This window comes from Hibiscus syriacus, unplaced genomic scaffold (assembly GCF_006381635.1).
Source record: "Hibiscus syriacus cultivar Baekdansim isolate YM2019G1 unplaced genomic scaffold, ASM638163v2 tig00111780_pilon, whole genome shotgun sequence".
NCBI lineage: Eukaryota > Viridiplantae > Streptophyta > Magnoliopsida > Malvales > Malvaceae > Hibiscus > Hibiscus syriacus.
This window is the reverse complement of record NW_024063177.1, coordinates 2,622-18,744: the sequence shown is the minus strand read 5'-3', so window position 1 is coordinate 18,744 and position 16,123 is coordinate 2,622. Positions and strand designations below refer to the sequence as shown.

The following is a 16,123-nucleotide window of genomic DNA, read 5'->3' as shown; positions in this document are numbered from 1 at the left end:
CACAAATATTACGTCATCTTCTTCAACTGTATCATACGCATCATTTTCACTATCCACAAAGTCAGATTCAGACCTTTCATGCTCAGATGGCCAATAATCATAACCTTCAGATTCTGATATTTCATTGTGAACTTTTTCTGTCAAGTAGAAGTAAATTGAAAAAAAACGTAAGTTAAACTAAAAAAGAAAATAAAACAGTATGCATAATAGGACTACGACACGTAAAAGGAAAAGAAACATACCCCACCATTCAATCAAAAAAATCATTGAATACAACTCAATCAAAACATAAAAAAAAACTCACCGAATACAACTCAATCAAAACATCATAAATATTTTCACTAAAAATTTTCATGTTAACCAAGATTTAAACTTAAATCTATAAATTTTCAAAATTTTATATAATATAGATTGTTTTTAACTCAAATTTCATTTGAAAATATAACTTGTAAATATAAAATATTTTTAATCAAATTTTATATAAAAACATATAATACCCAAAATATAATTATAATACAAAAGGATACATAATCTCAACACTAAATTACATGTGAATGTCAAGCAGGGGTATGTATAATTTATAAATGTAAATAGTATACATAATTTCAAAATCAACCTAAACTCGAAATTCGGATAAAAATCCGAATAGCTCGAGAGACTCGAGTCAAATAACTTAAATTTTTTTAAAAAATCAAAATTTTCTAATCAAGTTTTACTCACTCTCCGACTTCAAATTATAAATCAAATACAAGCTTGAACATGCAAAAAATTTCAGTACCCCATAAACTACTAAAACAACAGCGCTGTAGCAGCTTTGTTTAATCGTTGATGAAAATAATAGAGCAACAAGGAAAATGAGCAAGAAACAACGATATCAGAACATTTAAATATTAAACACGAAATCAAACAGAAAAATAAGTAATTGCAGGTTCGATAACAAAACCTAGCATTTTGAAAATGGGAGGCAAAACCCTTTTCATTATCATATAAATAAAAAAATGATCATAGGTATTTTCTTGCGTCTACACAAGCTAACAGAAGAGGAACCTGTCGTTTGCCATGAAATAGATATTCAAGAATATCGCAAAAATGAAAAATAAAACAACACATACCTCATTTTTTGAAGAGACAAAATGAATAAAAAAATCACATAATAAAAAACTAAAAAAAAGGAAAAGAATTTTAAGATTTAGATAGCAGAGAAGAGAGGATGGATTTGGGAACTTACAAAAGAGCAGAAGTAAAACATAAAAAAAAAATTCACTGAATACAACTCAATCAAAACATTATAAATATTTTCACTAAAAAATTTCATGTTAACCAAGATTTAAACTTAAATCTATAAATTTTCAAAATAAAAAAAAATTATATGGCATTTGTAATCTAAACATCAAAGAAACTTTGAAATACATCAAAAAGAAAAACTTATCGTTTGCCATAGTTGAACAAGCATTCGATCGACTCCTTTTCTCCCTCATTTTTAATCCTCCAACAATCAATACTCTTAAAAATAATCCTAACCCTAAAAACCCCAAAATAAACCTAATCTACATTTTTTGGAAATTTTTTTCATCAACTTGTCGTTGATTTGAGTTTAAAACCCATTTATCTTTTCCCAAATGTTATACGGTGCCGTTAATGTTCTTTTATTTTTTTTTGGGTGAACTACACATATCATCACTCAACTTTCTTATATATCATAGTTCAGTCACTCAAGTTTTAAAAATTGGGGGACCTAAATTCAAGTGCCTGAAAAGTTCAATGACCGTGTATATAATTTACCCTAATTTTCTAATGGTGGTTTAAGTTGGGGACCATATTTCAAACGGAATAAATGTTGGGGGACAATATTGCAAACAGAATAAATGTTAGAAGACTGTATTGCAAGTTTTAAAAGTTGGGATACCTAAATCAAGCTTCAAAAATGTTCAGTGACCATTACTATACTTTACCCTTTTTTATAAAAGTAAATTAAGTTAAGTGATGCACGTGCAGCCACCACTGACCAAAATCCAGCACGCGCTAATAGAGCTTACTCACTTGCGTCCACAAAACACAACCGGATTCTACCGTGAAACAATGACCCAATAAAAAGAACCCACGTGTAAATACCTTTTAAGTCCACAGCCCCGTGAATGCGCCAATAATACGATAACACTAAAGCACTAGCTAGATTGGATCTCCTTTACATATAAAATCCGTCCCTTGCTCGACAAGATTACACTTCTTAGAAACAAAGGATTTTATTTGTAGAAAATCGAAAAGGATGCTCTGCAGCTTCTCTTCAGATTCGTTTCGATATCATTGTTTTCCCGGCTGATACTTCCGTTTTTTTTCTGTATTTTTTTACCTCCCCAACCTTTTCTTTTAGTTTTGTTACAATGTCCGGCGAGACGGTATCGTCTTCCGGAATCAGCTTGGAAGGGATTGATGATGTGGAAGATTACGTTTGGGTAAGTACTTTCTGTAGTCACTAGGACTGTTTGGATGCTGAGAAACGTAGGAAAAAGCGGCCGAACACTGAATAGCATGCTTTTTTTTTTTGTTTTTTCAATGTATACATATTTTATTTGGATCTAACCAGGAGACTTTTAGTATAAAAAAATTCAACAACTGAATTTAGCATATAAAGCAAGTTAAAATTTACTTACTTATTCTTTTGAATAGCAGCGCGTAAAATCTTAGTATTCAACAAAATTGATCTTTTTTTAGGGCTGAAAAAACAAGAGTATATGTGTTATTTTTCTGACGAACTCTATAGTTTTACAATTTTTTGTAAGAAATTAGAGGGCCAAGAGTTAAAGCTATAATCAACTTTATGTAATTTTTTCTGCATTTCTTGGAGAGAAACAGTTGTATTAATGTCGTTTTTGTTCTATTCCTCTTAAATTGTTTATTTTGATTTGTGGTTATCTTTGAATTGTTTGGTAGCTGAAAACAATATGTGAAAAGAACATAAATTTGGTCTGTCTTATTTATTTGTTTCCTCTTTCACCGTCTGTTTGGTTGATGAGAATTCCTAGGAAACTAACATAGAAATTGAATTTGTCATGTACTTTCTCTATAAATCTGTTGCTTTTAACTGGAAAAATGTATTAACTTTATTGTCATATTAAATATTGGTCAAAGTAATAGAAAAAGGTCTATTATTGATTTTAATGGAGTAATGACTGTAATATCCAAAAAATAAAAAGTGATGATCTGTCCCTTTGGTGTTTGCATTTTGTTTGCAAACATTGATAATTATAGGAGTTGAGGCTTTGTTTTATCTTTGTTTGCAAGTTATTTATGAAAAATATACTCTAGGTATTGTGCATATTTTTTGTGGTGAGTTTTTGGTTTAATATGTATTTCTGAATGTAATGAAAATTGACTGAAGTAGGCCAACGAAGGAGTGGGATTATGGGACCAATATCGTCATGTTTATGATAATGTGGAGAATGGAAACCAAGCATTTCGACAGAATCATTTTGAGGAGGTAACATTTCCCTTTTCTTAATGGCACATTTTATTTTTATTGCTTTTGTTCATCCCGTTGATGGTTTATAAAATTTGTTTCATCTAGTATGGAAGTTTTCTTCTGTGAGTTTCTTTGCATTTAAACTAAGATATCCCTAGTAAGGTACCTTAATCTCTTTGCGTGAAAGTGGAAATGCAAAATCAAATAGTTTGAAGGGGTTTCATGTAGTTTTTGTCTTTGGGTACAATTGTCGAAATATTAACTTGTGCCTCTATGTAGTTGTAAATGCCTCACATTTCTAAGGTTACATATTGCTGCTATAGAAAAATTAGATTTCCAAAAGTTTCAGAAAGAAGATTGGTAAAGCTGCTTGGACTCAAATATTTAACTCGTGAGTATCTAGCATTATTATTGCTACATTCCTGTGTTTTTGGGGGGTGGGAGGTGGAGGGCATTAACTATTATGACTTATTCATATCTATTTTACACCCCACCCTCCGAAAAAAGTAAAAGGGAGAAAATAGCATATATCTGAAATTTACCTAGATCAGGTTCTTAAACTGCAGATATGTTAAGTGTCATGGTTTGTCATTTTTTAGGTATCTTTCTTATTATCATTTGGAACTGGTGAGTTGTGTAAATATTTGCATATTGACACTGAAAGTTTGCTAATAAAGTTTTAACAAGTATTATGTCTATATACTTTTCTTCTTCTTCATTCCTTTACTCATAAATAGTTTAATTCATGTAGGCAATCAGCAATTACACAAGGGCCAATAACATGAAACCTGGTGATCCCATTATTCTTGGTAACAGAAGTGCTGCCTACATGAGGTTAGCTTTTGTCAATGGTTATTGTCATTATATTGAAGAGAAGTCTGCATAAATAGATGACATACAAGCATAAGCATGTGTATATACTATTCTTTTTAATCCCATTTTGTGGCATTCTTTTAACAATATCTGTTCTACCTACTCAATCATGGTTGAAATTCGTGGCCATTCTTGTGCAGGATTAGTCAATTTCTGAAAGATAGATCTCCAACTGCTTCTGAATATAGACCATTGAGTGGGCTGGATATAACAACACTTGCTGAAGTATGCTTGTTGCAGTACATTTTGTATTTTGAATTATATCACCATTACATGCATTTTGAAAGATTGAAACTTTTGGGCATGTATTTCAGCTTGCTCTTAAGGATGCTGAGAAGCTAATGAGTTTGCAGAACAATGCAGTGAGGTCCTACATCTTAAAGGCCAATGCTCTCATTTTGGTAAGTGATAGATTGCATTACATTATTTTCTGGGATCAATATTATACAAAAGCGTCCAAGATAAAGTCGCATGGCCCTCTCCATTACATTTCATTATACTTAATTTATACATGCACACACAAATATGACTGCTGTTTTGGTTTCTCTAGCATTTTTATTTTATTTATGATTTTTGATCATTTAGTTTAGACATGCACAAACAAAAAAGGTCCCGGCTAAAAGTCCTATGATCCTCTATATGTACATCTAACTATGCTTAATTTAAGTTAAAAAAAACTATGCTTAATTTACACTTGCACGTGCATATGCCTATGATCTCTTTGTTTCCTCAGTACCTGATGTTTTACCATGCAGTTAGAAAGATATGATATAGCACGGGATATTATTCTTTCTGGCCTTCAAATTGATCCTTTCAGGTAGTTTATGATATATTTATATTTGACATCAATTGATTAGTCTTGTGAATCTGAATGAAAATTTTCCTGGCAATACTTAGTAACATTCTCCAGGCTTCTCTTCGGAGCTTGGAGAGAAAGCCATCCAGTTTCATGCGGACTAAAGACCATGACGGGCCAGAACGTACTGATGACTTTGATTGCACACTTTGTCTGAAGTTACTATATGAGCCAATAACAACACCATGCGGGCATTCTTTCTGTCATTCATGTTTGTTTCAGACAATGGATCGTAGTGAGTAATTGTGGTTGTTGATTCTGATTATAGCAGTGCCTTCTTTTTATCACCATTCTATTACCTGATATTGCACTAAAATGATAGGCAACAAATGTCCATTGTGCCGAACAGTGCTCTTCATCAGTCCTAGAACATGTGCCATCAGGTAAACTTCTCCCCAGCAGTTATTGATTGAAGTACTTTTCTTAGAATGATGAGAGGGATCGTGAACTCCATCGGATGCTGTTTGTACCTATCTCATGTAAATAGTTGAGATGCACAAACTACTAATGGCTCCTATTTAATGACTAGTTTAATATTTCCCTTTTACTTGGAGGCTGCTGTTCTCTTATATTTAAGTACTGGTCATATCCGCATAAAGGTTCATGCTTACTGAGCATGGGATTTTCTTGTATCTTGAGTGTTCTGCTAATTGCTAATTGCTAATTTTCTTTTTTATTTTATCAAAGGTTTCAATACAGCTTTATCAAGGTTTCTATTTGTTTGATTATTAATTGCATTACTTGTTTGATAGTGTAACGCTAAACAACATCATACAAAGGATCTTTCCTCAAGAATATGCTGAAAGAAGGTCAGAACAGGACAGTCTGATAAATTTTGGTAATGATCTGATACCACTTTTCGTCATGGATGTTGTCATCCCTTGTCAGAAGTTTCCGCTCCACATATTTGAACCACGCTACAGACTTATGGTTAGTTTCATACTCTCTAATCTTAATTTTGTATTATAAAAAAAGAAAGAAAGAAATTTGGGTATGTTATGGCTGTTTACATCCAAAACTAGGTTAGCAGTGCAAAATTTCTTTGATCTCTGACTATGCATATGAGCCTTTTGGCAGAGTTACTCTTGTTCTAAATTTGAGTTGGGTTGTGTTTGCTAGCTGCTAGCAAGTTCTGTCTATGTCACAACAATGTCCTCTTTCCTTCTAATATATCTTGGGAATGTTAAAGATATGAAACAACTCTGACTGTAACCACTTGGAAGAAAACTCTCATCACTGGTAAGGTACATTCAGTGAGGTTGATTCCAAGAGCGTGCAATGGGGAGGCAGACAATCTAGCTAAGAGTGGGATAGGTTGAGTGTTAGGAGTCAACTATGGTTCTCTGGTCTACTGTGAAGGCTTTTATGGCAGGGGGTGTTTTTAAGTTTTATGTACTGTAAAGGCTTTTATGGCAGGGGATGTTTTTAAGTTTTATGTACTGTTATTGGTGTAATGGTTGTATCTTATGTAGCTTTTTCATTATTAATAAAATTCAAGGCACTCTTTTCCTCCTTCCGCTGATTAAGGAGCTTATTATCAAGCTCCTTAATCAAGAAGGGGGTTTTTAACGAGGCTTTCCATTCCTATCAAAAAAAAAGAAGAAATTATTTAATCTTTAACATGGCAAGGTTTACTGCCTACTTAGCCTGGTAGGATTTCTTGATGTATGAATTGGTCTGTTTCTCTAGTTGCCTTTCGAGGTAAGCAATAGCCTTTGTTCTAGGTAGATTATCAAGTCGGCAATGAGCTGTATGCAAGCTTTTAGTAGCACAAGTATAGGTTAGCAATTTTAGTCACATGGTCATACTTCTGGTCATAATATGTTGAAGCTGATTTTCAAAGGGATTGCTTTTGGATTCAAATTTACTTATATTTGCTTGAAAACAGGTCAGGAGAATAATGGAAGGGAATCACAGGATGGGAATGGTAGGCTCTTTTTCTTTTGGTTCTTTCTTCTTCCTTTTGCGAGGCATGTTGAATGGCCAGTAGTTCCTCTCTTTTTTTTCTTCCTTCTGTTTTTATTTCTTTTGTAAATTATATTTGTAGGCCATCCGTGATCCTGATACAGATTCAATTGCTGATTTTGCTTGTGAAGTGGAGATCACAGAGTAGGTGTTTGAGACTTTTTATTTTTTAATGCAATTCCTTTGCTACTTTGTTTACGTTTGTGAATATTTTCTTTTTTTAATCTCATCTTTGGCACTTGATCTAAATATGTAGGTGTGAACCTCTTCCTGATGGACGCTTTGTTCTGGAGGTGAAACTTTTCAACTTGCATTTTTCTTTGATGTAATGACATTTTTTTTTCTGTATCATGTACACATTTAACTTTATATTTATCTACATTCCTCCATCTCAAAATCTCGATCACCTTCATAAGGAATGAGTTTTAAAAATAAAAAAGTTGTCAATAGATAAGATATTAATTTTAGCTTGGTTATAGATGGGGTTTTAATTTTAGCTTAACTTTTCATTGTGGACAAATAATGATGTATTAGTTTTCATGCATCTAAAGGAGAGTATCACCTGAAATCAGATGACTTGGATGAGCACATTCATATGTTAACCTCTTACTAACTTTTGGTTCTGTTGATGTTTTTTTTAAGATAATCTCCTTTGTTTTTTTAATTCTTTTTTTTTTTTTTGCATGCTAACTGAATTTTTATCTTCTTTCTCTATGATAAAAATAGTTTCCTTTCTTTTAAAGCTTTCAACAATGCAATTTCCTTTCATTTAATGTGACAATGACCACAGCCAATTTAGCCATTGCACATTTGACAGGATTTAAGTAGGGAATCTTGAAATATGCTGAAAGTTTTGGAAAGCTGAGCTACAGTTTTTGTTTTCTCTAGATGCGAACTTCCGTAGCATGTACAACCCTCCCAAAAGGGTGAAAGCACTTTGATTGCTTCTGTTTGGAGGGTGCTTTGAAGAAGAAGCCGGTTAATATTTTAGTTTGACTCTTGATGGATATATTCACCTAGGAAATGCATGAAGTTTTTATATATTATACCTAGCTTTAGAAATTCATGTGAATCTAAATACTTTGTATTTTTCTTTTCCGCAGCTAGATGGTCATATCCTACAATTAGTGGACTTGTCTTCTAGAATTGAATTTTCATGTTTCCTAATGCATTGCCAGTATAGATTTAGGTATATCAGATCATGAAGCTCTTCTTTTAGTTATGAGAAATAGACACAAATTGTTTTTTTTTCTTCAGAAAATTGATCTAATAAAATAGATTTATCTTTCTGACTCTCAAGCTCATTTAGGTAATAGCTAAACCTGTAGGAAAGTAGTAACAGGCTCCTACAGAAAGCTTTTTGTTTTTGGTGAATGGATTGACAATTGTGTTCATGACAGAATAACTTCCTCCTCAATCTTTATTGTTCGATCTGAACTCTTGAGCAGTTTCTTTCTCTTGCATTATAGTTATTCATATTTAATTCTAGCTAAAATAAAAAGGGAAAAGAAGAAGCATCGTCATATTTATTTCAATTAAATGGCATGCAGATTGAAAGTCGCCGGAGATTTCATATTCTCAGATCTTGGGATCAAGATGGGTTAGTTTTCTCATCATTCGGTCATGTATATTGTATGCTTAGATTCACAATTTCCAGAATTCATACCAGTGTTGTCAAGGTGTGTGCTCAGGCGCACCTGCACCTTAGACCCTTTCAGGCCAATCCCATTTGATCAGGCTCACACCTAGTGAACCTACACATGCCTTTTTTGGAAGGCGATATGCATAAAAAATGGCTGCTTGATTGAATTTTTCTTGAAGTTCTTTTATTTTTCACATTTCTCTTTAATTTCTTTAATTTTTTTTTCATTTGATATATCTTCACTACTAAGAAAAGGATGATATCAACTCTATACTTCGTAATATTTAACATTCAACAACAAACATTGGTCGCAAGGAAATCATGCATATCAACTAGTAAAAAAAATGCATGTTTTGTAGATAAACTAGACTCCACTTTAGAGTTTATTATATATCTTAAGCTTTATATATATATATAACAAAAAACTTGCAAATATACATATTGTGCTTTACTTAACTAGCGCTTTGCGCTTGAGGCAATATAAGGGTTTTAAGTGCCAAGATTGTGCCCTGCACCCTTGACAACATTGTTTCATGTTGACATGAATTTGTTGTGGAATATCATACTTCTGTTATGTTTAACGCAGATACCTAATGGCGGAGGTTGAGTGGGTACAAGACATACCACCAAGAGATGCGATAGATACAGAAGATGTACGACTGTCTCTATTCTTGTTTCCCACCCATATTATCTTTCCTTTTAATTTCTGAAATAATAAAACGAAGTAAGATATATTAAATTACTGAAACAATATACTGCAAGGAGGTGGGATTTGCCTCTTTTCTGTTTGCTCTTTTTACTTGAAGGAAGCATCTTGGGAAGAATATTAGCCAGTTTTACCTCCAAAGGCATGTAGGTTTGTATCTAATAGTGCTTTGTATGTAAGGTAGCAGAGCAGTTTAATTGTTCATCATCTTCTTTTAGTAGCTTCATGGGTGAGACAGTTTTGGTCTTGGATTCTTGGTTTATTCTGGTTGGGCGCCTCATGGATAGTTGCGGGTTGGGGCCTGGAATGGCGGTGATTATACATATAGAAGCAGAGTGATAGATATAATATCAATTTGTTCTTTTCATCTCTCATTCAACAGCTATATTGCTCCGATTCTTCATGTTTTCTTAAGTTCTCACATTCAACATCTATGCCAAACATATATTCAGACATATGAACAATCATATAACCATTCAAGTATTTAGAAGAAAAAAAAAAGAAAAAACTTGAAAAAATCAAATATACTTATGTTGGACACATCTGTAATCTATGCCTACACTTGAATTCGAGTAACATAGGACATCTGGAGGGTGATAGATAGAGTCTTGCTTCACAAAGCTTTTGTGATGCAAGGTTTCACAAACATGGGTAGACTTAACCAATCTGTCGAGTAATCATTTCTTTAAATTCAATGTTGATGGGGCGGTGAGAGGGGATGGGCTGTAGGGAGGAATTGGAGGAGTTTTGAAAGATTCCAATTGCTCTATTTTAGCCTCTTTCTCTATGGCTGTGGGACCAGGCCCTCCTATGTTAGCTGAGTTAAAAGCTATTAAGTAGAGAATTGATGTATTTCTTTCATCGGAGTGGGCAACGAAGGGAAGACTTATCCTCGAGAATGATTGCAGGAAAGCAGCGGATTGGATCTTGATACCTATTTCTGCCCCAACGTTTTGTAGCTCTTTGGTTGAGGAAATTGGGGCCTATGTATCTGTTAGGGGTTTTATTATTAATTGGATTCCAAGGAGTTGTAATTGGGAAGCAGACAAGTTAGCAAAAGAGGGGACTGGTTGAGGTGTTGTGTTCTGTTGTTGTAGTGTTATGTATTTTATCTAGGGAAGTTTATTATGTAAGTTGTATCTTATGTAATTATGGGTTATTAATAAAATGAGGTACTCTTTTCCTCCTTCCGCTAGTTGCCTCTTTTACAAGAGCCAACTAAGAGGGAGATTTTTAATGAGGCCTCCTATTCCTATCAAAAAAAAAAAAATAACTTCTTGATGCATTTACTACTTTTGCTCTTTCTTCAAAAGAAGAAACGTTTATATATTTTTCTTCACGTTGATTTGTTATTATTAGTATTATAATGCTTTCATGTCATTTTACAGAAACCCGCCCCATGGTATTCAAGTTAGCTTTTACGTTTTAAACTTACATATAATATTCAGTAATGTTCTTTGATTCTTGCAGTTGCAGGAGCTGACAAATAATGCAGCAGCACATGCTCGGTCATGGTTAAGTACAACAAAAGCAGCAACACGAGGTAAAACGCTTGTTGTAGCATTCTTTGGAAATTAAAAATCTGCACTCAATTAAGCTAGACTAGTGTTACTTTCTCCACCATTTTCTCAAAGCAACTGATGTTATTGTTACTTTATTAAGATGAGCAATTATTTTTGTCAAAATTAAGGTTTAAGTATTTTCTGGTTATGTTTGTAGCCAACGTTGGCTATGAAGATGTTATGGTTAAAAGACATTTCTTTACTATTGCTGGGACTTGATTTGAATGACATTTGCACAGATAGAAGAAAGCTTGAGGCCCTCTATAATGTCGAAGCAATGATGCCAAATCCACATGATCCCGAGCGCTTTAGTTTCTGGGTACAGTTAACTTTTTCGCCCATTTGTAGCTTATTTTTTTGTTCAAATTATAGTTTTGGTCCCTTTTCTATGTTTAATTTGACATTTAGTCTCTATACATTGATTTAGAATAATTTCATCATACTTTTATTATCTTATCATGTTGATATGGATTTTTTTTTTGGTATTTTGAAGAAAAATCCAAGTTAACATTTTAACCGGAATAGATTTGGACTCAGCAATGACATTATAAAAGTAGAGGGATCAAATTATAGCAGATTAAAGTAGAATGAGTAAATTTCAAATTTAAACATAACTAAAACATAATTTGGGTATTTTCAGTTAAAATTTAATGTGACGGCTAACATATGCTTGTGGTGCAGCTTGCTACTCTGTCGAATCGGAGGCCTGCGGAGAGATTGGAACTCCTGCGAATCAGAGACACATCAGAGGTAATGATTTTCAAGTTTTGGGGTGGTAAAACCCGATTTGCTTTACTATTTTTTTATATTTTTTATTGAGAGTGGAGTGAAGCGAAGCAATTTTGGTTAATGCTTGTTACGCTTCAATCTATCCCGTATTTATAATATTATCCATGTGCACTACAACCAAACATCTACTGGTGCTGATTGAATAGCCGGTGAAAAGAAAAGAAAAACAATTAAAATTTCGTAAATTAGATTTTTTTATATCATATTAGTTTTTAAGCTTTTAATAGAAAATTAGAATATTTCATTAGATTTTGGTTCATTTTCATCATGATTTTGTTTATTAAGATTTTCAAATTGTATCTTTGGAGGCTGTATAGGATTGAAGAAAGCATATGGTTTCAGAAATCAAGGGCGAGATGGATTAAGGATGGGGACAGAAATACTAGATTTTTTCATTTGTCTGCACTAAACAGAAGTAAAAGAAATGAAATCACAAGTTTGAACTTCAATGGTTATGTGGTCTCAGATCCGAAAGTGATTAAGTTGCATATTGCAGAGTTTTTTAAGAAAGCGTATAATTTCAAGTCAACAATGGAAGTAGAAGATTTATCTCTGGATTTTGCAAAGCTAACAGGGGATCAATCTAAGAAACTAGAGGAGCAGTTCTTAGAACAGGAAATATGGCAAGCAATAGCCTCATCGGACAGTTCTAAAGCACCAGGTCCGGATGGCTTTACAATGGGTTTTTACAAGAAATGTTGGCCTAGTTTAAAGGAGCATGTAATGAAGTTTTTTCAGGATTTTTACTTGGGCAGGAAATGGGAACATGGGGTTAATCATGCGTTTATCACACTTATTCCGAAGAAGATTAATCCGAAAAGCGTGGAGGATTTTAGACCTATCAGCCTTGTAGGCAGTCTCTACAAGATCCTCTCTAAAGTTTTATCTAAGAGATTGAGCTGTTGTGTTGGAGATATAATCAGTCAGTCCCAGTTTGCTTTTGTACTGGGGAGACAACTGTTGGATTATGCTTTTATTGCGAATGAAGGAATCAATTATAGGAGAAAACAAGGGTTGCAAGTGGTTGTTCTAAAGGCTGATTATTGTAGAGCTTACGATTCAGTGGAATGGCCAATTTTATTTAGAGCAATGGCAGAGATGGGTTTTGGGAATAGATGGTCCTCGAGGATTTCTCAGTGCCTTTTAACAGCTTCCATCTCGATACTCGTTAATGGGTCTCCTTCAGAAGAGTTTCATATGGCCAACGGTCTTAGACAAGGGTGTAGTCTCTCTCTCCTATTTAACATCGTAGGTGAGATGCTTCACTTGATGATTTCTAAAGCAGTCGACAGGGGTTTGTTCCAAGGCTTTGTTATTGGGAAATCGAAAAATTCTACTAGGTTGTCTCACTTGCAGCTTGTCGATGACTTAATCATTTTTTGTCAAGCCTCTCTAACTCAGATCAAGAATGTGAAAAGAGTGTTGAGGATTTTTAGTATTATGGCAGGTTTGCATCTAAATTTGGAGAAGAGCAAGCTGTTTGGAATTAATATGGAGCAGGATGTACTAAAAGATCGGGCAGTCCAAGTGGGTTGTTCAGTTGGTTCTTTTCCAACAGAATATTTGGGTCTTCTACTGGGTGCTAAGAAAAATTCAGAGGCTTTATGGGATCCTGTATTTAAGAACTTCAGTTCCAAATTTGCTGGGTGGAAAGCGTCTTGTTTGTCTTTGGCTGGAAGGACAGTATTATTGAAGTCGGTATTAACTTCCTTACCAATTTTTTTCTTATCGCTGTTTAAAATGCCTTGTAAAATTGGTAAGAAGTTAAATTCCTTATTAGCTAATTTTCTATGGGGAGATAAGGAGGAAAAGAGGAAGATTCATTGGGTGAAATGGAGCACGGTTTGTAGGCCATTGAACTGTGGAGGTCTGGGTGTACTAGATTTGAACCTCACTAATCGGGCTCTTCTGGGTAAGTGGGTGTGGAAATTTGCCAATGATAGAAATTCCTTATGGAAAGGTGTGTTGTGTAGCAAACACAAGGTAAGTTGCAATACAATGTCCGTTAGGGAGGTTACTTCTCCGCAATCTTCTTGGATTTGGTTAGCAAATAATTTTTTGAAGAATGATTCGGAAGGTGACTGTCTTAGATCAAATGCGAAGTTGCAAGTGAGAAATGGAACATCTATTTCTTTTTGGAATGATGTATGGGCAGATGATGTTCCACTAAAGATTTTGTTTCCTAGAATTTACGTGGTTTCCCCTATTAAAGGGGGGAAGGTTGTAGATTTTGGTAGCGTGGAACCGAGTGGTTGGGTGTGGAATGTTGAAACAATAAGGAATTTGTGCGATTGGGAGTTGAATCAGTGGATGGATTTGATGTCTAAGCTGAAGGATATTCAACTGTCAGAGTTGGTGGAAGATTTCCTATCTTGGTCTGCAAGTGGGGATGAATTGTTTTCGGTTAAATCTTGCAGAAATACTTTAGGTAATGTGTTTGGGGGTAGTGTGCCGTGGTGTAAAGGGGTATGGCTGGGATTTGCTCCACCTAGAGTGGAAGCTTTCCTGTGGTAGCTTGCTCATCAGAAAGTGGCAGTTAAAACTGAGTTGGTTAAGAGAGGATTATCTCTAGGGGATGATATCCTGTGTCCTTTTTGTAAGATACAGGAGGAATCAGTGCAGCATTTATTCATTTCTTGTCAAGTTGTTTGGGAATTATGGAACAAAATAGTTAATTTCTAGGACTTATCATTCGTTATACCCAAAGACCCTCCTTCTCTACTTTGTTCCTGGGGTGAGTTGAGTGAGAACTCAATGATTTGGAAGTTCATTCCGGGTGTCATTTTTTGGTCGATTTGGAAAGTTAGGAATGCAATGGTTTTTAATTGATCTTCTCTTGATAGACTGTCTCTATTCTTCATTGTCAGATTCAGGCTGTCTAAATGGTTCCTAGCCAAGTTCCCTAAGATATCGATACAGGAGGATGTGCTGATTGGTAATCCATGTCTAGCATATGGGTTTTCTCTATCAAAATACAATGGATTCCCCCCAGTAGATTTTCTTAAGATGAATGTTGATGGAGCTGTTCGGAGTGATGGCTTGGGTGGTGGGATTGGAGGTATTTTAAGAGATTGGAATTGTTGCACCATTTGACTTTTTCAGAGAATGTTGCTCAAGGAAATCCTCCACTTATGGAGTTAAAGGCTATTAAAAGAGGCATTGAATTATTTTTATCATCACGTTGGGAAGCTGTTGGTAGGTTGATTGTCGAGACTGATTGTAAATCTGCAGTAGAATGGATTCAGGCCCCGGCTTTAGCTCATGTTTTCTTAATGTCTATAGTCTATCAGATTTCGACTCTTATCACTGGTAAGGTACATTCAGTGAGGTGGATCCCAAGAGCGTGCAATGGGGAGGCAGACAATCTAGCTAAGAGTGGGATAGGTTGATTGCAAGGAGTCAACCATGGTTTTCCAATCTACTGTGAAGGTTTTTAGGGCAGGGGTTCTTTTAAGTCTTAGGTATTGTAAAGGCTTTTATGCCAGGGGATGTTTTTAAGTTTTATGTACTGTCATTGGTGTAATGGTTGTATCTTATGTAATTTTTCCATTATTAATAAAATTCAAGGCATTCTTTTCCTCCTTCCGCTGGTTAAGGAGCTTATTATCAAGCTCCTTAATCAAGAAGGGGGTTTTTAACGAGGCCTTACATTCCTATCAAAAAAAAAAAATTGGTTGAACTACTACTAGAGATATGTAAAATCGATTTGATATATGATTGAGCTTGTTGGTAACACAATTTGGTTAAGAGAGTGAAATTATGTCATGTATTAATCACTAGTTTTGTTTTAATTTTTGCAGAGGATAAGACGGGGACTAATATACCTCGGAGCAGAAGCACCCGGTTGTAGTGTACAATAAATGAGGTGTATAATTTTCATATTTCCTACAATATTAATTTAATATTCCATTCAATATTCTTTGGGACACCAAAGTAAAAGACGGTGTATATTTTTGTTGTAAAATCAGTCCTATATATTTTGAACCCAATCTCGTTATTATTAGTATTATACTGTCCTCAAAACTTTTGATGCTATATAGTGAAGTTTTGATACTTGTTTCAGTGCTTTAGATTTTTAAAAAGTTTCAATACTTTGCTTGAAAATATTGATACCCACATAAGAGTATCGTCTTAAAGTTGACATCCATTTAGCATTTTCCATGGATATGATTAGAATGATAATGTCCTAAAGCATGAGATAGATTGTAAAATGAGTTTAATAGTTGATAATGAGAGTGTTATTGAAATAAAAAAAGTTTGTAATTTAGTC

General features: G+C 34.3%; 1 protein-coding gene across 1 annotated transcript; it reads left to right on the top strand.

The window, feature by feature from the left end:
- Window positions 1–2,248: 2,248 nt before the first annotated feature.
- Window positions 2,249–15,737, top strand: LOC120170496 (LON peptidase N-terminal domain and RING finger protein 1-like). Its single transcript, XM_039178443.1, has 18 exons — window positions 2,249–2,453; window positions 3,383–3,478; window positions 4,212–4,294; window positions 4,474–4,558; window positions 4,648–4,734; window positions 5,089–5,150; window positions 5,231–5,424; window positions 5,512–5,572; window positions 5,942–6,119; window positions 7,078–7,116; window positions 7,237–7,298; window positions 7,411–7,447; window positions 8,705–8,754; window positions 9,383–9,449; window positions 10,973–11,045; window positions 11,304–11,383; window positions 11,746–11,814; window positions 15,654–15,737. The coding sequence occupies exons 1-18, from the start codon at window positions 2,382–2,384 to the stop codon at window positions 15,711–15,713; spliced, it is 1,455 nt and encodes a 484-aa protein (XP_039034374.1). The 5' UTR covers window positions 2,249–2,381; the 3' UTR covers window positions 15,714–15,737.
- The last annotated feature ends 386 nt before the right edge of the window (window positions 15,738–16,123 follow it).

Excerpts from the sequence above, each read along its gene's own strand:
- LOC120170496 (XM_039178443.1), top strand. The coding sequence starts at position 2,382 with ATGTCCGGCGAGACGGTATCGTCTTCCGGAATCAGCTTGGAAGGGATT. Across the intron at positions 2,454-3,382 it reads ATGTGGAAGATTACGTTTGG|GCCAACGAAGGAGTGGGATT; the intron begins GTAAGTACTTTC and ends TGACTGAAGTAG. Across the intron at positions 6,120-7,077 it reads AACCACGCTACAGACTTATG|GTCAGGAGAATAATGGAAGG; the intron begins GTTAGTTTCATA and ends GCTTGAAAACAG.